Here is a 23,590-nt window from a genome sequence, read left to right as displayed (position 1 = left end):
TAATTTTCCAGTCGCAGTTGAACTAATTAAGTTCCATTAACCCTCCTATTACCTTCAAATTGACTGACATCTTTTATCCTTGGGTTCCAGCAATTTAAACCTCCAGAAAATATCATAAATCAAATTGTTATCCAAATATGTGTAAATAGCCCTTTAAATATAGCTGAAAAAAACAATGTCAATGACTTATTTAGAGATATTAGACATTTATTGGAGTCAAACTGATCCCAAAGATAATAGGAGGGTAAGAAAATGAACCAATCTAAGCTTAAAACTTTATTCTACACGTCTCATTTAAAAATCTATTTTAAAATATACCATTTTTGACAAACGGAAACTGTTAAAAACAAAAAAATATGCATTTTCTGGCACAACTGCAAAGCCATTAGTGGCTCAGCTGCGACAAAGAGTCACATGACAAAAATTCGGAGATAGAAGACAAGTATGTGAACATTAAAAATGGAAATGGAAAAAAAATGTATGGCATGTAGTGTCACCTTTATTTTGATCACAGCTGTGGAGACTTGGAAAAATATTGAACACGTTTATTCCTGGTTTTATTTGATTTTCACAAAATAAATATTCGAATAAATTTTACTTTCCTTATTTTTAATGATTAGGAATTATAACTTTGACATTTTTTAATTATAGTTTTCTTTACTTCTAGGTATGGTTTTGCTAACTTTATATTGTCATCCCACAGTGAGCAAAAACCCACTGCCTAAAAGTGCTTGGTGTTCAGACGGTTAAATGAAGAGTCACTGTAGAGCGAGAAAAACAAACAGAGAGAAAAAGCTAACTAACACCCACCAAGCTTGGAAAATAACAAGGCTATTAACAAGACAATAACTTAATGGCACAATGAGTTCTGCACATTCTGAAGCAATCAGTGGTGTGGAGTTAAATCTAAACCGTTTAAAGGCAAGAAAGTATTATTTTCACAGGAGAAACCTCTAAATATATTTATTAGTGATTTAATCGATGTCTCAGGAGGATGGCGTGACCAAGACTTAAAAACACCCCTCACCCCACCACCCCATCCCGCTCACAAACAGAGATCTGCTCAAGTGAATACAGTGTCAGACTGAATAATGAAATCAAGCAGAAAGCCAGATAATTCAGATTTTCAGGCTGTCAGGAATGATGGACTGTGTCCAAAGTCCAATTTGTGTTAGTTTTGAATCTGAATGTGATCTTTATACAGTAAATACAAAAGTCTTGAGGTGGATTGTTGGAGAAGGTGAGCAGGAATCAGCTGAATCAATGGATTTAATAACCGTTTAGTTTATGAGTAAATGTGGAAATCTTTTTTTTTTTTTTTTTTACTGCATTCACTAAATTTGCATCTGCTTTATTTTCAAGAGGCTCCGAAGCCTTTGCAACAAATTAGCAACTTTGTGAAACTCTTGCACTTTTCTCCGTCCATTATGCTTGTTTAGCAAACATTCTCCCTCTGCAAGATGTTCATAGAGCCTGCAGAACCAACCTAATGTTCAAGGCGCTGCATAAAAAGAGACCATTTGTATGTGTGTGCACGCTCTTGTGGTAAAAACGCACTGAGAGCCAAAGCATGTTGTCGTCAGATCGTAAAGCTATATAAAGTGAGAGCACTTCTAGGCCAACTTTTAACAACGTGCGCCGATGTTTCATTTATGAACGGCATGAAGACTGAGGGGGGGGGAAGCAAATGGAATAAGAGAGGAGAGGGGAAGTGGACTGGACGGGAGGAAGGTCGGGCTAGATTTGTCTTGCAAGGAGCTGAGATCGTGTTAAGTTGGAGCGTTAATGAGCGTAATGAGGAAAGGGGAAGGACCTCCATTAGCGGGCCAATTAGGAAATTTCAAGTGACAGGTCAATGCCAGATTGGATGACCCTGTTCTACTGACAGCAGCACAAATCCAGTTAATTCAGGTGAGATGTTAGTAAACCTGACTCCAGTGTACAACAAGACTGTGGATTAGCAGACTGGAGTAAGTAGTTTGTTGTGCTGCTTTCCTGTAGCAAAATACATTTTTGGCACAAAGTGGGAAAGCTGCACAATTTTATGACACTATAGTGAGATTTTATATTTACTGGCATCAATTAAAACGTATTAGGAACACGGAGTTAACCAGAGTGAATACCAGTAGAGTGTTAAAAGTGGTAAAAGTAACATGATGTTGTCGGTCGAACACATTTGTGTGGTGTGTATATCTCTATGGTATGGGTTTTTGGAAATATTAGAAGTAACAGCACCAGGGTTATATCTGAAAAATGAAGTTTCTAGACGACAAAACGACAATTTTCAGTCAAGTTTTGAGGCAAACTATATTTGTTATCACAAATACTTTTCAGCCAGCCAATCAGGTATCTATCCATCCATCCATCTATCATCTATACACCGCTTCATCCTCACTAGGGTCGCAGGGGGGCTGGAGTCTATCCCAGCCAGCTTAGGACAGGTCACTAGTCTAACACAGGGCTACACTTAGAGACAGACAACCAAGCACACTCACATTCACACCTATGAACAATTTAGAATCACCAATTAACCTCAACATGTTTTTGGACTGTATGGGAGGAAGTCAGAGAACTTGGAGAAAGAATATGCAAACTCCATGCAGAAAGATCCCGGGTGTCCTCACCGGCACACGAACCGGCAACTTTCTTGCTGCGAGGCAACGATGCTAACCACCGATCCACCTCGATAATACCCTCATCACCCTGGTAACACAGGAAATGGAGAAAATGTTTTAACCAAAACTGTGTTACTTTACGTAGTAATTTTGGTGCCTAAACTTCGTCAAGCTTGTAGTAACTGGTCAACCCAAGCGTGATGTTGGTTTTGGTCCTTAGACCTAACAAAGGAGGAACCAAAAGTCCATCTGTCCACACAGTATTTACCTTGAAAAATTCCTTGATGGATTATGGAGAGTCTTGACTGTGTTCACCAGGAAGTTGGAAAAACAAATGAGCCAACAGGGTATTCTGTGGCTTGACTATGTATCGTACAATCATAGCAACAGCTGTCAGTAGCTAGTTTAATACATACTAGCTGTGTATCATACAGCCACACATACTGTAGTAGCTTATATGTCCTGTAACAAAATATTTCATAAATGTGTCAACACAGCTGGCAGGACACATCCCCACATATTTCTCACCTTGCATCATCTTGTTTTTATCCTTTTTCTTGCACATAGTCAACAAAACTGGGCGGTGTTAATGGATATAATTAGATTGTCTTCCTTAATTGTGTTTCTCCTTGTATTGAACACTAGGAGCCATTGTGTATATATTACATGGCATTACAGACGGCAAACAAAGCGATGAGGAATCAGCTGTGGAAAATCGTGGACAAGTAGTTGGTATACTCATCACAGCAGGTGCAGCGACTGAGTTTGTTGCTCTTTCAGCCTTTCCTACGATGCATTCAAGATATATAGGAATGTAATTTTTGAGGTCGAAAGATTCTTTTTGTTTGTTTGCTTTTGCTGGAGAACGGATGGATGACCCCAGTTGATGATGTCTCCACTATAACACCCCGGGCATTCATCACACAATGTGACACGCTTGAAAATTTATAGCTCACAACATGACACAGATTGTGACCAAGACTTTATTAGACCCTGCTCAATCACACATTATAAAACGCTACAGAGCCGTTATCTCAGTCTGCATGGGCTTCTTACTCAGCTTCACCCTCTGCTCTTTATTAATATTAAAGCTTTAAATCAAAACCGGAGAGAGACAGCCAGCGACGCCCTCCGTCCGGTGCTTCTCCACTGGACCTTTAAATCAGGAGCGGAGTGTTTTTAACCGAGCGTCCTGCTGAGTTTCAAGACGAACGCGCACTAAAAGTTACTTCAGGCTAATTGTGAAGTTTTACAAAGAGTTTTTCCTTTCCCCCCCCTCCTCCTTTTCTTTCTTTATTTTCTGCGTTTACGTGTTCAGTCGTGTGAAATCAGACGTCTAAAGATTTCCCGAAAGCACTCAGGTCATTGTATCAGTCTATAAAGGAGCGAGTGAACACTTTTCTTCTTATTGGAGAGTCAGCTGACATGTTAAAGTGAGAGGGAAGTGACCCAAACCCTGATTTACATTTTTCATGTATATTTCACACTGCTCTTTCCGACCACTTAACCTACACGTTCCGTCCTCGGCTCCAGCAGCCGGCTTCGTAAAAGGATGAAAATAAGTCTCCTATAGCGCTCTGTTTGATCTCAAATTACCCTACTTGTTCCTTAGAGTGTAAAGTAGTGGGCTTTACTGCGCTAGCTACTGTAAGCATTGTCGTAATGTAGGCTAAAGCATCTTGGGGAGGCTTTTCCGCCTTTTGTGCAAGTTCAATCAGTCCGGATAAAGATCTCGAGGGCACGATTTAATGTCTCCCGATGTGTACGTGCTTGGTATATTTAAAAAAAAAAAGGAAGGTCAGACGGAATTATTTTCACTCCCAGAAGTAATAAGTAGCCAAGCCACTGGCAAAGACAGTCCTTCAAACGGCCTCATTCTTAAAGCTGGATCTTTGAAGCGCTCCCGCATCTTGTTTGAATTACAATTCTGCTGAGTCAAAACTCTGAATTGAAAATGTGTGTCAATAAAGGACAAAGTAGAAATAGGCTCAGTGGCCCTCTTTGAAGGGACCCACTCTGATAACTTCAAACTAGAAATTAGTCACACAACAGATCAAACAAACAAACAAAAAACCCTTCACGTAAACAGAACATAATGTAAATATGAAAAGATAATCAAAAGTCACAGCAGCCCAGATGTCACAGTAAAGCCTTCAAATGCCTTGAGAAGTCGCCGCGGCGGTTCTTCTGAGGATTTTTGGCTGTCTCGGTTGCTTCTGTCTCTTCGTGTAATCCCCCCGAGTGACTCACTGATGTTACCAGGGCTCTGTGGAAGGCCATACCATCTGTTGCCGGACTTCTTGTTCTTTTTCGTCGCTGAAAATAATTCTTTATGACTCTGACTGTATGTTTTGGAGGGGGGGTTGTTGTCATGCTTGCAGAATGAGTTTTGGGACCGGTCAGACGCCTCCCTGATGGTGCCGCTTGGTGACTAAGAATCTAAACCTCTGAAGTGACTAAAACCTTTACGTTGGATGTTATGAATGCTGTGACATTTATAAAACAGGCGACCAACACTCCTTCCAAAGTAGAGGCGCATTCTCTGATTCCAGCTTCTTCAATTTGAATATCTTCTGGTTTCTTTGCTCCGCTTTGACAATAAACTGAATATCTTTGGGTTGTCGACAAAAGAAGACGTCTAAAGAAACCCCTTTGGTCTTTGGAAAACACTAATTGATCGATTTCCAAAGTAGCCAACGGTCTATTCCATCTATTGCTGCAGCGACTAAACAGTCTCTAGAGAGTATGAATTATTAATTTCCGCACATGAGTTGGTAAGAAAAATCCTCCAGACACCCGCTGAGCTCTGTGGAAACACACATGAGTAATCATTAGATCTATTTCCAGTAGTCCATGAGTTTGCAGAATTCTCTTTAAATGCCTCAACAATCATATTTACTAATGAAAAAAAAGGGGGGGGAGGATTTCTAATCTACTCTGATGGACTATTACATGCAAGGCGTACATGTGTATGCGGTGCTATAGATGTTACCCTGGATGAACCCTGCGTTGGATTACTTTACTGGACAGTAATAATCCAAATCAAAGCTGCAGTACATGAGAAATGAGGCATTTGTTGAGATGCACCCGGAGCTCAGTGTTTGGGGCTGTGCTGTTCTTGCTGACTGGAGCATGTGGCTGAGTAGGGAGGGTCCGTGCCAGCTGGCTCGACCGCTTTCCGTGGAGGTTTGACATATGATGCAGCAAAAAGCAACCCGACTAACCTCAGTAACCGCCGTGTTTGTCACTACGTAACGACGGGTGTTTGTCATGTGTGGGGGGGAAAAAAGGCATAAAAATTCAATGACTGTTTCACACTGGCTGCTTATGCGAGAGGCATTGTTGTGCAGTACATCACCGGGATCCGAGCTTTGTTCTTGGTGTTTCAAACAAGCTAATGAAAAGACAGAGAGGATCAATATCTTTAATGACAGTCTATGAAGGACCAGTCATGAGAAATCAATAACGGGGGGCTGGTTTGTGGGAAAAGCAACCATCGGGATTGTAATTTTCTCAGAAGCACTAAAGTAAAACATACGATATTCCTTTGAGAAGGTAAATTGCAAAAAAAAAAAAAAAGTCTATCAATAGGCTTTCTTACTCATTTGTCTTTGCTAATTTATTTCCAAGTGCGTGTTATGCTTCATCCTTTCTAGCAGCCTGTCATTTGTCAAGTGCACCGTCTCCACAATGTGGGATGGATTCCCATTAAATTGGGTTGACGTAATGGTGTCCAGAAGGAGGAATCTGAAGCTCTGAAGTCTTTTCCGCTAAAGTCATTTGCAAATCAACATTATTGGTGAAATGTCTCAACATAGATTTGGTCTAGATGCTCTCCCACAGGCTACATTTCATTTCATCCCATGTGGTTTTAGAGCAAATACCTGTATACTGCTGATTAGCAACTGTTAGCATGCAAACACACAAAATTCACTTGGTAAGTTAAGCTATATGCATGCGCTACAGACATAGATTGTATATAAAAGATGGACATAGTTTCTGTTTCAAAAGTGAAGTTGAATGGCCAGCAGGGGGCAACGCCACTGGCTCCGGTATATAAGATGACCATACTTCACACTTGATTTATTACCTCAGTAAACATTTTCCTAATGAGTTTATGGTCTCAGTCACTAGTTTCATGTCTTCTTCAATACAGCATGGTGTTAAATTTGGATTGTGATTGATAACTTGCTCCATTTGCGTAGCAATATAGTGTATAGTACACAATGTCCTTGAGTTGTTGGACAAATCTGTCCCTCGCCTGAAATGTGGTTTCAAAAGACCAAGTTGGTGATAATCAGATTCCAGACCGACGGCTTCAAAACTGTTATCCACAAACCAATAGTGTGTTTCAAAGTGACCATATCCTATGTTTATCATATAGACTGAATATCTGAAACAGTCTGTAAAGCGAAAACAACATGGAAGGGCCTTAAAGCTGCTTTCTTTCTTACAGCCAGCAAGGGGCAACTCCTCTGATTTTGAAATAATGTCATGAAAAATGAAATGACTTAAATTCTCACTTGTTTTATGACCTCAGTAAACATTTTCCTAATGAGTTTATGGTCTCAGTTGCTAGTTTTGAGTCTCCTTCAATACAAAATGATGTTCATTTTGCAATAAATGGCTGCATTTTGAGTAAAATAGACAATAAATCAGGTTAGGCTTTCAGGTGTAGCTACTTTGTGATTGACCAGCAATGAGCATGTTGCCATATTGTCAAATATTAGATCAGATTTGTATTTTTTTTAGACTGTGCCAGCAATTTTTATTATTTTTTTCTTTATCAGACTGTCAGTCATTTTCACAACTGACTTACAGAAAGAGAGAAACAAATGTATTTTGCATGATGCACCAAAAGCAATGCATGTTTTGTGCTAACACTGGCCTTTAGCACTATTCTGAAGTACAGCTTTGCAGAACACAGGTTGTTTGCATACAGTATAATCCTATACAGACCAAATAATAGGCTGTAATCTGTTATTTTAATCTTTGATATCTGACGTGATGTCCATTTGGTAGCCCTCAACTTCTCATTTAAAAATTCACTTTCAAATGAGGTTTATTTGGTAGCCTATATATTAAGTGGTGTCATCTTAATGTCATTCTAATGTGCCTCATGCCATTAAATTTGCCAGTAAAGGTAGAAATTTCCATTTTATTGTGTTTAACCTATTCATTTAAAAAAAATAAATCGTTTTTTCTCAGCACATTTTTGTCAAAGGCAGAAAAAGACATTGATGGAGTTTGTGTGCTGAAGTGTGAATGACTGGGAGACATTGATCCCTTGAGATCAGGTTGTCAAGAGTAACATGAATTGATCAGTTTGAAAGAAACGAGTACTTTTTGAAGTCAATACGCTGTCCTTTTGGGCAAAGGCAACCCTAAGAACAAAGCACCCTGCCGATTCTTTTGAATGCATATTGGATTGCTGGTATGCTAAAGGCAAATGCTTCAAAGGGGGCGACCAGGGAAAAGGCCGTGTGTCAACACAGGAGGTTTGTATCACTTCAGATGGAATGAAACTCTGCTGCATAGTTCATCGTGAAGACGACTTTCAGTGATGCGGAGTCATTTCTAGCAGTTTGTGTTGAGATCTGTCCAAGTGTTTCTGCACAGAGATTCTTTAGTCAGTAATTATTTGCATTTTAGAAATATATGGAAGGAGGAGGTAAAAAAGAAAAAAGAAGCCACGAAGAAGCTTAAACCATCCTGAAAGGTGGAGGTTGGAGTTTTAAGCAGTGTTTGTTGTTGTCTTTTAAACTTACTGCTGTAGATTGAATGCTTTTGTCACTGGATTTGTGCTCTTTTTCGCTGCATTTTGAGAATTCCTCAGCTCGATTCCTGTATTTGATCAGCGTTTTGTTCGTCTGTCTGGCCATCTGCCTGTTTGTCAGCAAGATTACGCTGAAAATACAAAGCTGAATTTTGTGAAACTCAAAGTGGTAGGAAATGGGCACAGGAAGGTCTGTAAATGCTGATGTGGATTAGGGTTATTTTCATGGAAATTGTGAGATAGGGCATTGGCAGAAGGTACTGTGCCCTTCTCGTTCCACAAGTTTAGCCTCACGACCAAATTGCCCCATGCTGCTGCTTTGTCAGAACCACTTGGCGTCACATTTGGATGCACTTGGTACACTTTTAGCACCATTTTCAACATGCAGGGTAATCCAGTAGACCGATAAAAATCTGTGAACAGCAGAAATAGTTGCCATGAGTCCGTAGCCAAATGTTGATGGTACAGTCACTTTCACTCCTTTGCCATTTGGCATGTGGTTAATGTTGTGAAAGTGTGTGTTGAAACTGAAACACTAACCTTTTCCTAACCTTGACCAAGTAGTTTTGGTGTTTATCCTTAACCAAGCAGTGAAAATGGCACTCAGTCTCAAAATGAAACTAATTGGAAGAGAATGATAGGACACAGGGCATAAACTTCAGAGTCATAGGTCCTGCATTTTTTGCCACCGCCACCCTGACAACCTCCTTATGTGGGTCTTTTAAAGTGGTAAAACTCCTTTACATCTATTGGCATCAAATATTGAGATGAGTGACTCTAAAACCAAAGGATGCCTTGTGTTTATTTCTCAAATTCCATCGGCTTTGACATAATATCAGTGTCTGATTCCTTGAGAATGAAACAGATTGGTTCCACATGTATGTCTCTACCTGACCTCAATGCAAACACAGACCGTTTTGAAGACAAAGGACCATACTGTTGCAGAACATGTGCATCCTTAAAGGACTTCATTTTACTCAGAATTTGGTTTTAAATGAATTGCTTCCAAAAGATGAATGAAGCTTTTCCTTGAGCATCTACAGGTTTTATAATGTGACCTTTTTTTTCACACCATGATCTGGTTCCGCCCTACGTAACGGACCAACTTTTGGTTTTGATCTGGAAAAACTAACAAAATTCCCAGCAGCCTTAGTTGTACTCTGTGTTTGTGCTAATTAGCATAGGTTAGCATTCTGAGGGATTAAATTAGGATGGTTAAACATTACATGCTGAACATCAATGTATTAGCAATCTCATTGGGCTATTTTCACTACAGAACCTTGTGTAAATGTTTCAAATGTCGACAAAAACATCTCCGTAATAAACCTTTTTCATGATGTAACTCCAGTTCTATGAGCACACAGGAAATGGGACCTGTTATGTTAGCCTCTATGGTAAATTTTATCATGTTGTTGCCGATGTTGGAGAGAAGACTCTCCGAGAACCTCTCTCAAGATCCAGCCAGGTGTCACAGTTTTTTGGGGGGGGCCTCTGGACTACCTACCTTGGAACATATACAGTTTTCTCCCCTGAAAAGCCCTGAAAGAGGTTCCACAGACACAGTTCTTGTGGTTGGAACACACACAAAGGTTTAGGATGCCTTACAAGAGTAAAACAGCCTAATGTCATCATGTTAGCATCAAGATCTTCACATCTACATCCATTTTCTTAAATAAGCCATCACTTTTGTTTTCTTGACAGAACCACTCACTTTTTTCTCTCTCGTTCTGATTAAATTCTCTGAATGAAGACAAAAAGTGATAAGTGAAACAGCCGGCCCATTCAGGTGAACTTTATCAGTTTCCTATTCCCATTTCCTGCTGTGAGATTCCACCTCTGAGCTGGAGCAGTGTTTCCATACACGCTGTTGCTCTCTGAAAATCCTCTTACTCCACACACACACACACACACACACACACACACACATCCTCACGTATATATACACAGCTGAGCACACTCACTCATACACACACAGAAATACTCATACTCACACACAGCGTGGATTTGTTTTCTCTGTGATGAGAGGGATTATGGGATAAAGGAGGCGAGGCCACGGCAGTTTAGTTCAGTTTGGACCAAAGCTGCTCTCAGCAGCAGCACAATGACAAACGCAGATGGATGTCTGGCTGCACACTGGAGATCTGCACAGCCGGTAACGCCATGGCTACTGTATGTTTCGCGCACAAGAGCCTCTGAATGGAATTCTGAAGTGGCGGTGGATCTGTTTTGCTTTCAGATGACTGAAGATCAGCAGAAGCATCGAAGCGTGATCCGAGGATGGCAACAGAATAGAGAGGAGTCAAACTCCAAAGCCCAACAGTGTTGAAATGGATCTGTTGCTTTTAACTTGAATGCCGTCTGGTTTTTGTTTTGATGCCTTTTTATTCATGGAAGCACGGCAGCTATTTCTCGAGACGTCGCTTTGTTTTTTCTCTTGCTTTTTTTAAAACCTGTTACACATTTCCGTTTTCATACACTGCGAGCTATGACATGACTGACTGATGTATCCAACCCATCAACAGCACAACATGGGAATCGATCGGCTGGATTCTTACGGTGATGACATCCTTATCTAGTATGCACTTTCACCTATTTTAAACATTTTTATTAGCATGTGAGTGATTAATTAGGCCCTTCAGCTGCTTACAATGATAAAGACCCAAGAGCTAAAAACCTCTAATGTCGAGAAAACACGGAAGAATCAGCTGTGTGATAGAATATTAGTCTACATTTTGACTCTGAAATGCCATTAATCCTTTAATTGTTACTGCAGCTGTGCATCAGCCAGGCAGGAGCTCCACACTCTATAGTAGAAGGAGGAAGCGCTCTGAATAAAATCAATCAAACGCAAGAATGAAGTACACAGATGCTTACATTCAGCGGCATTTCTCTTACTTAATGATCTTTTAATGCATTTGTTATTGTTTCTGTAGAGAGTTATGGGCTGGATGCTGTAGGATCTGTGCATGATTAGTCCCTTGTAGCATGTGAGACATTAGAGGCTTGTAACTCAGTTCGGGGTGATGATACGTCTAATTCTCATTATGACATGAACTTTTTTTTGCATAATTCACACTGGGGTGCCACAGTGGAGCCACTTTCTTCTCCCACCCCATCTCCTCTCTCTCTCTGTCTCCATTCCCATCCTCCTGGAATCCTCAGTGACATTGTAATCTGCAATAAGCAGAGTCCGCCGTCACATCAGTGCGACCCTCACCGCATAAATACATTTTTCCAGAGCTGCTACCACGGCGCTGCCCGTACATGCGGCCATCGATTGGCCATCTCTGGAGCCGATGAGCTGTTATTTGACTGCGGTCGATTGCACTAAGCAGTGCTGTCTCACACTGCGAGCCACACCGAGAGACAAGAAGTCACACTAATTGGACTGAGAGGAATGTAACCAGAGGTGCACAGAGTGTCTCTGAGTGCCTTTATCTATACTGGGGGTGGTGGGATTTATAAATTAAGATGACTCCTATGCAAAAACCTTCCACTGATTCTCAAGCTTGGAGACATCTTTATTAAAAAAAAGCTGGTCGTTGTCTTGATCCAAGAGGCCTGTTTTTGTTTGTGTGAATTTCCCACAAATTAAAGTGATTCTATTCCTCAATTAAACAGATTTACTGACGATGACCAAACGGTGATTCCAATGTCCTTTACCTTTCAGCCATAAGAACAAAACGTCGGGCTGGCCGCCCCCTGGCCCAGGCTCCTGGGGTGGACTGCAGGGGCCCCCATACAGTTGGGACAGCATGAACCACAGCAGGGAAGGACGGGACTGCTTCACCAAGTATGTATGATGCTGAACACGTGGCATGCATGTGCTTAAATATGTGGAAGTAATCCGTGAATGCACAATCATGCACTCGAGTGAATAGCTATAGTCTCCCGCAATCACATCTGGTTGCGTCATGGCAGCCCACTGGAGAATTGTGGTGTAGATTTGAATATAGAATCACATCCCCACATGTTTCAGGTTGCTTTATGTAGATTGTCATGGCATGGCTTCGTCTTACACCTGTGAACTCATCAAAGTAGGTGTCCTCGAATGTAATAAAATGGAAATAATAGCTTTAAAACCAAATATATAGATGAAAATCCCTAAAGGAGCCTAAAGCACACTGAATTTGTCCAGTTTGGATGCGGTGTTGTGGTCACACAACGCGTTACTTTAGATTAAACGGTTAAATTCAATCCACTAACTTCTGTCAAATCCATTGAGGATAAGTTGCTGCCCCAGGCGAAGGAGTTTAGGTATTAGGATCTTGTTCACGGAAAGATGGAGCGTGAGATGGACGGACTGATTGAGCAGTAATGTGGGCATTGTACCGAGCAGCTAAGCCGAAAGGCGAACATCTCAACATCCCAACTCTTAACTTTTGTCCTGAACTCTGGTTAGTGAGATTGCAGATACAAGTGGCAGAAATGAGTTTCATCCCTCGGGTTCTTGGGCTTAGAGGAAGGTTGAGGAGCTCAGACATCCGTAGGGAGCTTGAAGTTAAGGTGATTCAGGGACCTGCTTCCTCCTTCCTTCTGCGTGAGTTCAACTGGGAGGAAACTCTGAGATACTCTGGACGGATTGACAGTTAAATTCAGCTTGATTATCACCGCATAGAGTTGTACAGTGAGATGCATTTCCGCATTTAACCATGAAGTTAAAACAATGCATAGAGATAAATGAAATGACACAGAGAGTTGTGGAGGTAATGAATATTACACACACAAGAAGTTTGCCCAGTGTGAATAACAAGCTAGGTCTACAGTGTAAAAAGAAGCAATTATGTACAATTAAACCTTTAAATTCGAGTCATAATGGAGTACAAACAAAGTTAAATATGTATGATACCCTGCAAATACAGTATTCATGAAGCCCCCATCCACCATTCCCCCAAGCCATCATCCCAGTTTAATCACTAGCAGGCATTGTTAAGGTAATTTCGCACTGCCTCCATGCATGCGCGGCCCGTTGTCGCCGTAAAATTGTCATGCAGGAAGAAATCATCTGCCATATAAGTATGCAAATGCTCATGCTGGTCTGGGGTTGAGGTGTTAGTGTACAGAACATTATGCACAACGAGTACGGCGACATGGAGACAGGCTCTGATTTCTGTGTCGCTGTGAAAAGATTCAGTGATAAATTACTTTTTTGTGTGCGGCGGTGGTGGTGGTAATCAAAAATGCACTGCTCTCTGGTAGGTTAGGTAGGTTAAAGACCAATCACTCTTCATGTTTAATGTATGTCGTCCTGCGACGTTCCTTGCCCTTTTTCACCCTTCCTTATATATACCGTCTGGAATTCTGTCATTTGATTACAGTAAATAAATCAAAATTTAGTTGTGAGCATGTTTCGTAGACGTCTGGGCCTGTCAAGAGAAGAGTTGTGGCTCGCTATGAGAAGAGCTGACAGCTTGCAGATACCTTTTAACCCAGCCATCACTCACCCGTAAAAAGCCTGCTTTCCTTTCCTCGAGTCTTCTCGAAACAAATTTAAAAATAGTGACAGAAGTCCAAATGACAAATCACTTTGTCCACATTGTCAAACGTATACTTGGCATGTTTGCAGCGTCGTATGTGCTCTGTGTAAACCCTGCCGGCTGTTGTTTTTACAGCTGTCGGGGTGCAACACTCCGATATTGAACCCTGTTTATTGGATGTACAGCTGGACAACACTGATAGCATTCTTGAACATATTGTGTAACATTTTTATACATAGCATAAAAATTTCCTACTGTTTCAACTGAGAATAGGTTCACTGAAAAGTTTCTGTTACTTCCAGTGACTTTCAGAAAGTGTAGAAGGACTTGCAGCAGTCCAGGTGGTGGAGGACAAGCACCTTTAGCACAAGGTCTGCTTTATTTTAGTTGGCACCACCGCTGATGTACAGCTTTAAGGTCACAAGTGAGGCCAAAAAAATCCTGCAACTCCAACATATATAAATCAGTCCTGATCATTTAACGGGAGCAGAACAATCTTATTAATTAACATCATCTCACATTAGATATCATGAACCCACTCGGCCCTGCTTGTATGCACAGTTAAAGGTTATGGTGCCTGATAGTTAAGATTACGTTAGCGAGGTCTGTTAATCTCATTATATAACTCTAAAGTGCTCCGATTTGCTCTTGATGGCATTACATCTTTTTTTTTTTTTTTTGACTCACGATAGGCGTCCATTGAAGTAGTTTGAAATTATCTCATGAACTTGTGAACTTAAACCTGACCTTGGTAGTAAGTGAACCAACCATTTGTGCCATAAATTGTGTTTTTATGAGCTCATTAGATTCGTTATGCGGTCACATTTGAAATTTAATGTTCTCTCACAGTCGGCTGCTCAGTTAAACAGAACCGTCCTACTGTATTATTGTTACATATATGCATCTTACAGTTGGTTAAGGGAATGATTTTGCTCATGGTGGAACAATAGAAACCTCAGCAACTACGACTATGTGATAGGAATAAACTGTCTTGGACAAGTGGGAATTTTAGTTTGGTTGAACGATATCAGTTTGGGCGATAATCAAACCCGATATTCAGCATTTTTTTTAAAATATCTGTATCATTATTGTTCTCTAATAGATTCCCGATAAAAGAATTTAATTTAAAAATGTGCTGCTTTGGCTCTGATGAGGCCCTTCTTTATCTGTAGTCGCCATCTTTGTGTGATTTCCTACATCGCAACGAATCTCTTTTAGGTTTTCTTTTAACTAAACATAGGCAAAATCATTTTGTTTGAGTTTCATGTTGGATTTTATTTGCAATCGTGTATCTTTTCCAAGTATCTATGTTGGAGCCCTTCGTTGCTAATAATCGGTATCAGTATCGACAATGACAAAACATATCAGTCGACCCGTAGCTGCTACTCTCCTCAATTCCATTCTTCCATGGCTGGCAGCATTACCAGGATCTGACCTTTGGTGTTCAGCTTTCCCCTGACCCCATCACCCTCGCAACTGTCCTTCTGCAGGATTAAATCCCACCGACCCTGACAGGGAAGATGAGCCAGCGTCACAGATTGGAACACGCTTCATTACAGACAGATTTAGCTCGAGATTTCTGCGCCGTATGTACAATACAGATCAATGTGATAACCACGGGGAGAATGAGAAAGCGCAAGAGTCAAGGGGGGTAGGGGAAAAAAAAAGTCGGGAAGTGGGTCAGAGATTGAGATTGATCTGGATTGGCTGGAGATAAAGTTGAATCCCGTGCAGTTGGAACATGTTTCATCATCGGGGCCAGATTTAGGTAAAGCCGCAGGTATATATATTGTGTAATAACGAGATAAATATCTTCATAGATAAAATCATATGGTTGCACACATCTGGGGCGTTGTGAAGGTGGATGAGGCAGGAAATTCATAAGATGTCCTATGTGGAGAGTCAAGGCACACGACAATGGAGTGGATGCTGGCCAGGCCACAAAAGACACCCTGTACTGGACTTTATAGCAGAAGGGAAGCAACAGCTGCCAAGGGAGCTCTTTAAGCTGCAAAGGAGGGAAGGAGGGAGAAATAGAGAGACAGAGCGAATGAGTTAACCCTACTGAAAGTGTATATCACCTCTTAATTAACAGGCACTTTGCATTCTCAATGTCTCAGTCGAGACAGACGTCTGAGGTTCAGCAAGCAGGAAGTAATTTAATATGGTACATTTAAATTTTAGCGGCGCTCTCATCCTGAGTGCAGTGACTTGCAGGAAGGCAAAGAAAAGGACGACGTTAAATTTCACCAATATTAACCTGTATTAAAGTTGCACAAAAGATTGGTGGCCACATGTAGCTGCCAGCAACTCATAAAAATCATTCATTAGGAAATTTGCCGCCGTGATTTAATGTCAATCTCTTAGAAGGAGCACAAACTTCTTTCAGGATTCACCGTTTTGCACGCTTCAGCAGTCAGACTGAGGGAATTTACCTGAGATCCTGCAATGTTAAAAGGCCAAAAAATGCAATGCAGCCACTTTTGCTCAACTGGAAGTGCCTTGGTTGCTTTCTCTGGCCATGCATCACTGTTGATAGCACTTTATCCACCTAAGCATAAAGCTGAGGAACCAACAGCCTCAGGGATTCATATCCACATATATAAAAATTGTATTGATGTAGCTAGAACTGTCCAGAGGATAGCACATAGAGCATCAAACTTAAAAGTTACCGAGAGAAGATATCAGCAAACCCAGGAAATGTGGGAAAATATAAAAGCAGACAGGTTAATTTTTGCATCTAAAAATGACGATTTATGGTGGTTTAAAGATTAAAGCAGGTACAATAACCAGTTAAAACTGAGCTACGTTCTTAATGTTTCCTGATGCATGCATGGTATCCAGATAAGTGTCTCATTCTTGGCATTCTTGCTGGTTGATAATCCATGTAAAATACATGGAAGTAAAGGCACAATCTTGTTCTTCCAATGTTGAAGTAAATTATGAAACAATATTATCACGATACACTGCAAGACAACCTCTTTGACACATCACTGTATGTGTTTAACTTAAGAAAAAATAACCCTAAAACGGCACAAACCAGGAATTATGTAATTGTTCACTGCCTTGTCATATCTTTGTGTTTGTGTATTATCATTAATATTCCTTTTTTTAAATGTGTCAGTTCAGTTAAGAGATCTCTGACTTGCTTTTCCCAGCTGTCTGCGGTTTCCGTCATTTTTTTAAAAACTGCAAGTTAGTTCCCTCACGATCACTTAACCCTCATTTGTTAAGTAGTGAAACAGTGACTCCGTTATGCCAGTTGATGGGGGAATCCATTGAGAGCATCTGCATGTTTTAGTTTAAATTTCAATAGTTGGTGCCAGAGCATTACGAACGTATCGCCAGAGAAATATCATCATTATCCTCGACCGGGTTGATCTATTTAATCCTAGTACTATAAGCTTAATGAATACAAATCTGAGACCTGACTCATGTTTTATAAAAGCAGAGCACTGTTTGGCTGCTCAGCTTACATGCGGTCAGATTTTAAAACACTTGTTCGAGAGAAAAGGTGTGGAAGCAACCTTTGGTGAGGAAACAGGTGCGGGTATTGATATTATGTTTGTGTTGTGTAGAACAGAAGGTATTGGTGTTGAAAACCTTTGAATTTAGGTTCAATTTAGTCGTCTTCTACCCAAAACAAAATCAACGTCAAACTACATTTCTGCAAAGCACGTCAGAATACCTATCAAGCAAATCGTGTCGAAAACAGTATTAATGGCAACTAACCAAGAGTGCAATTCAAACAAAGTGTAATAATGCTTTACTGAGGAGGTGTTTAATTACTTTAACGATGAAGTCACGCTGACAACCACGTCTACTCGCCTTTGTTGGCACTTCCGTACTTTTTAGTGCAAAGTTGGCTAATTTGGAGCCGTCAGAAAATGTCTTTGCCACTCACAATTGTGACTCGGATGTTAAACGCTTATTTACAAGTGGCAAGCTGTTAATTACCGCTAAGTGTACATAAAGATGGATGATGCACCGCCACCTCCTCTCACTGTACAAAAGCGGAGCCAAAATATCACAGAAATGGGTTTGCAAAGAGTTGTTTTGAAGCTCAGTGTGGTGGCTCCGAGCATTGACGTCAAGCTAATCCAAATAGGCAAAGAGGTGGAGCAGAAGAACATCTCTCCTGTTCCTCAAAGTGGCCACGCCCTTAATTATTGACAACTTTAATACAATTAAAATGGGTGAGTTTTTGAAAAATTTACCAAAGAAATTGGAAATTAGGTGTAGATTTCAGGCTGTTCCATGCTGTGAATGTGTTTATTTCAGCTGCAAAGTTGGATTTTTTAACATGGAGGTCAATGGGGATGACTCTCTTTTGGAGCCAGCTTCTAGTGGTCATTCGAGGAACTGCAGTTTCTGACTCTTCTGCATTGATTGCCGCTTGTTAACATCATTTGCAACCGTCTGTGCAATACTGACTGGTTACTAAGTCATTTCTTATTGCTCAGCTATGACTGAGCAATCACAGTTCAAAGGAGTGTTTATCTTTTCCGTCGTCTTTGCCATTTAAAAACCAGACATCCTGCCTTTATACGTGCGTCTCTGTTACTTCTATTAGTTTGCAACAGGAGGAAACAGCGTTCAGGAAAGCTCAGGTGGTCTGTGAAATGGACCAGCCAAATGCCGAGTTCTCCGAATCAATTAAATTGGAATTAATTGGAAAAAGTGCAGAACGAGGAATGGATTTCATTATAATGACGATAACTGCAATCAGCTGCTGCAGAAAATAAGAAAAAGCACCTTTGCAGAGCCCACATAAAAAAGATGTACAAGTCCTTTACACACTGAAAAATGAATAATTGTGACCTCATTAAATGATCAGTGCACTTTAATTCTGAATAGTCTGTGGACTTTTATGTGGCTGTAAGAGGCAAATAGGTTCCAGATTGCAAATCCGAGGCATTTTATGAATGCAGAACCTGTGCTCTCTGTTATAAGTGGCTCTTAAGCATAAAATGTTGTAAACCCAAGCCAAAGCTCTGATTTATGAACAGCAGATCGAACGGCTCAAATCATTCATTCCGAGTTTAATGTTATCTGTCTCAGCTAAAACTATTACTTCTGTAGGAATGAATTCATTGATCGGCTTCTAATTTGCACTTAGTTCTTCAAGAGAGCCTTTTTTTTAACCAGCAGGAGAGATCTGATCCGTCATTGTGCCCATTACCAGCTGCATGTCATCGTGAATTGAAAGTAACTGCTGACTCATTTCACGTCACTTTGGATCAGCAAGTCAGTCAGCGATCTTACACATGTAAGATGACAAGTCGTTTCCACGGTAGAAGCAGCTGCTTCACGCTGTAGCGGTGGGAGCGTACTGCATCGCTAGTCTGTCGAACTCATTCTCCTTCGCTAAGTAGTCTTTGAGGAAGGGGTGAGCTCTGTGTGCATCCTTCAGCTGGGAGAGATACCGATTGGTTACCTCGGGAGCTTTGCCCAGGTGCTGGGTCAGCACGATGAGGTTGATCAGCGTCTCAGGGTGGCTGCTGTCCTTATCGAGCGCCTCTGAACTTGTCTGAACTTTAAGTGAATTAAAGTTAAACGTAGGATGTGCGTCTTCTCCTGTCTTTGTTTTGCCACATGGATTTGAACTCATCTGTCTTTTTTTTTCTCATATTTTCCAGCCAAGTGTCCCACAGCAGCTCCCTGGAGGAGGTCCACCTGGATGGGCTCCCTCCCGCCCCCCGTCTGGTGGAGATGAGGCGGGACCCGGTCCTGGGTTTCGGCTTTGTGGCGGGCAGCGAGAAACCGGTGGTGGTCCGCTCTGTCACACCAGGTGGGTGTCAAATCAAGCACATGTAGAACACAGCTTTATACAATCTAATACACAATAAACACATCATGTCCCAACATTATTTCTTATAAAGATGCACTGTCTGTTGCAGAGAAATTCCAAGTTGAGACATTTTTCATATCATCCGGACTTGTCATGGTGTTCAGGGTGTTTTGATTCGCTTTTGCCTTTCCTGCCCAGCATGCCTTGCGGGCCAGCTGCTTTGCTGTCAGTCAGCTGTCAAATCATCACAGGCGCACAAAATTCTTTCATGTCGCATCCTCTGTGAACCACAGTTTAGGTCATGCCTTTTTTTTTTTTCCTGCAGTCTTTGCCATGTAATAACCAGAAAATCTCATTTTAGAGCAGTAGTTCAGTGCACAAGCATGAGAAAAGACTCAGGATTGCAGGAATGTTTTATTTTTAAAGCAGTTGCCATCACAGTTTGAGGAAAAACTACTTTTTTAAAGCTGTTGCCATCACATTGCAAACTTTTCTCCATCTAAAAAAAATCTTCATTAAGTGAAGTACCGACGTTATATCATCCGGTCGTTCCTCTGGGTGTCTGAATGGCTAAAAGCAAGAAGAAAAACATTCAACTCTGGCAAGATGTGATAAAGCTACATAAAAGAAAATAACACAACTACAAGTACTAACACCTCCAGCTACGCTCGAGTACAAATCTGAGCGTGTGCACGTTGAAAGAGAGCGGGTTTATGAGTTCGTTTTCACCGTTTGAAGTGTGCTAATCAGCTCAAACAGCTGCTAACGTGACTGCACACTGTTCGATTTTACAGCCTGTGATTGCACACGTTAGTTAGTTTTGACCACATGCGAGAAAGAAAACGAACACAAATTATTGCGGAACTATTTTGGCTGACTGGCTGATTGCCAAATTGCTGCCAAACTGCTGCTTACGGACTCCAATCAGCTGTCAGCTCTATTGGCTGCACAGACACACAGAGTGATTAGGCATCTCAATAATCAATCAGTGCTGAATTCTAAGCAGACAATTGAACTAATGAATATTCTGTTTAGACTGGCTGCCCAAGTAAAGGGAATACATGCAGGCAGTGGATTAATGCTCACACTTATTAAATGACACACTCAACAAAGTGGATTTATCTCCAAATTACCTGCCCGGCGACACGTTTACGCAGCACAAAAGCACAAATACACGTGTTCATTCAGCTGCTTTATTCGCAGATTATCTTTGGATAACAGAGTAAATCTCTCTCTCTCTCTCTAGCTGCTGTTTTGATACAGAGGTTTAATGGCTCCCTTTGCATGCGTTTGCAGGTGGTCCGTCCGAGGGGAAGCTGCTGCCGGGCGACGAGATCATCATGATCAACGATGAGCCAGTCAGCTCGGCGCCGAGAGAGCGGGTCATCGATCTCGTCAGGTAAAAAAAAAAAAAGCTCAGGGACGGAGCTGGAATAGTTCAGATCAGGGCAGGAGGTGGTAGATGATAGAGATAAAAATAATAAATAAATAAACAGGCGAAACAACTGGAATGTAAAGATGCATTTCACTGATTTAAAAAAAATACATGCATTGGTTTCAGTATTGATGGTACACATAAATCTAGGCTTCCTGCTTCCACCCCATGAACTTTAAGGCAGGCAATCACCTGGAAACCATAAAAACATACGTGGGTGGAAGGCTAGCTACGTGTCACATGATAATCCTGCATGAAAAAGCACTATTTCCAATCCCTTGCCTTGAAAGCCAGCGCAACATTCACATAAATTAACTTTCTATTCCAATTAAAGCCGTTTGAACCATTTTAAACAGCGGCGTCAACATTAATCACAGCAGTACAGCAACAACAAAACAACAATTAATTAAAGTCATTATCATTCGTTTGCTATTTAAAACATCATTAATATCACTCCGATGAAGTTCTTGCCAACTCTTCGCGATGCTTTCCACTCGTCTGCCTGATGCGTGCTTAATACAGTTCTGCTCATCGCGCAAATATAATAAATATTCAGAATTAATGAGAGGAAATAAGAATTAAAAAGTGTGTGCTCTTTCGGAGTTATGTGACACTTCACAGGAAATATGGTCACTTGTTCAGATTTTAAATCGAATGGAAAACTAATGAGTCAGACGCGTGTTCATGCTTCTGGTTTTAACTGCGTCTTCTTGTAAATGGTGATTGCCTGAGGCACCTCATTCCATTTCACACAAGCTAATCAAGTTCCTCTTGTTTATTTGCCGTTGTTGTTCGCTGCGATTGTTGTTTTTTCATGACTGTGATTTCGCTGTCTTTTTTTTTTTTGCTCCAGGAGCTGCAAAGAATCCATCATGTTGACTGTTGTCCAACCGTATCCTGTGAGTAGATCACGCACTTGTTGGGAGATGTATTTGTGCTGATATGTAGAATCTAAAAATAGCGTTTCCCCATATGCCGTATATTCATATATGAAACATGTTGAGGGTTCAGATGAATATCATTTTTGTCACAATAACTGATGTTTCTATATGATTTCAGAAGCATGATGACAGCTCATAGTTCTGAGTTAGAAAAATATATCCATCTGCATAAAGGATGATGTTTGAGCTTTCCAAAACCCTCCTCCAGGCCTGTTCATTTCTTTCCTGCACTTAAAGGTTGAATCTAGCGATATTCAGAATTACTACTTTCGTCAAAATGTCCCTTAAAAAGGTCAAAACCAACAGTAAAGAGATGTAGATGATTCATGTGTACGTTTGGTTCAGCTTTCGGTAAAATAATTTCTTGCCAGCAGCTAAAATACTGAATTTTTAAACTCAGGCTTTTGAGCTACAGAAGGCAGAAATCCGGCCAAGTCCTAAGCCCCTCCCACCAGACGAGCATGGGCGTATGCATGCAATTCAGAAATAGTGAAGCTAAAATTCAATTAAATTTTTAATTCAATTTTATTTGTGTAGCGCAGTTTACAACATATGTTATCACACGTAACGCTTAACAAAGTAAGGTATAGACCAGGGGTGTTCAATCCTGGTCCTCGAGGGCCACAGTCCTGCATGTTTTAGATGTTTCCCTCTTCCAACACACCTGATTCACATGATCAGGATCATTATCAGGCTTCTGCAGAGCTTGATGATGAGCTGATCATTTGAATTGTGGCCCTCGAGGACCAGGATTGGACACCCCTGGTATAGACCTTACAAATTTAAACAGAGAACTCAACAATCCAAAGTTGCCTTCCTCTGAGCAAGCGGTTGGCAACAGTGGGAAAGATCCAAATTATTAATTATTATGCCTTATGTTATACTATCTCACCTGATAAAATACGTGTGATCGGCTGAAATCTTGCATCACTGGTTAGATTTTGTAAAGCCTGAACGTGGAGCCAAGAAGCAGTGCTGAAGATCAATCGAGTACAATCAACTACAAGAATTTTTGCTAAGAATAATGCTGACTGTTTGAAGAACAACATGGACAAGAAGTCCTTTAAGAGCTCATAAATAAATTGCATCTGAATTATGTGTTGAGTGAAATCTGCATGCTCCTGTGTATCAATCCACCTCAGAAAATAGACCCAAAAATTAAACTATTTCTCCCACTTTGAGTAACATATGTGAAAAAACTCCAGTGCCCAGCTGTTTTGTGAAGTTTCTGAGCATTTTGAAAATGTAAAATGGTGTATTTAAAGTTCTTCCATTCGGTTAAATGTAGCAGAAGAGAAAGCCTTTTCAGTTTTGGTTTTGGTCTTTTTATCAAGAAAATTATAAAATAATGACAACCTTGTCTTTTGAAGAAGATGAAAGAATTACACTATGTTCCCTCATTTTTAATTTTTTGGTCAAATGAATCACAGTTTTAGGAGTCTGAGGTAAAAGTGCTTGTTTCATATGAATGTTAAATATAGATCTAGTTCAAAACCACAAATTTCAATGTGCTGGAGACCTGTTTTTTTTTTCCCTCTCTGCATGTGAGCACGTG

The 23,590-nt window shown here is 40.7% G+C and overlaps 1 protein-coding gene across 1 annotated transcript in view; it reads left to right on the top strand.

Moving 5' to 3' along the window:
- Nucleotides 1–12,061: 12,061 nt before the first annotated feature.
- The window catches only part of LOC103363068 (FERM and PDZ domain-containing protein 4-like), a gene marked incomplete at its 5' end in the record, with an annotated part of 29,938 nt that continues 18,409 nt past the window's right edge, over nucleotides 12,062–23,590 (top strand). The window contains 4 exons of the mRNA XM_008289671.1: nucleotides 12,062–12,184; nucleotides 19,508–19,659; nucleotides 20,956–21,058; nucleotides 21,948–21,993. Of these exons, the coding sequence (XP_008287893.1) occupies nucleotides 12,062–12,184; nucleotides 19,508–19,659; nucleotides 20,956–21,058; nucleotides 21,948–21,993 (424 nt within the window). The remainder of the gene's footprint in view (nucleotides 12,185–19,507; nucleotides 19,660–20,955; nucleotides 21,059–21,947; nucleotides 21,994–23,590) is intronic.

The sequence above is a fragment of the Stegastes partitus genome, unplaced genomic scaffold (genome assembly GCF_000690725.1).
Source record: "Stegastes partitus isolate 25-593 unplaced genomic scaffold, Stegastes_partitus-1.0.2 Scaffold630, whole genome shotgun sequence".
In the NCBI taxonomy this organism is placed as follows: domain Eukaryota; kingdom Metazoa; phylum Chordata; class Actinopteri; family Pomacentridae; genus Stegastes; species Stegastes partitus.
Note: the sequence above shows the minus strand (reverse complement) of the source record. Positions and strands in the feature narration are given on the sequence as shown.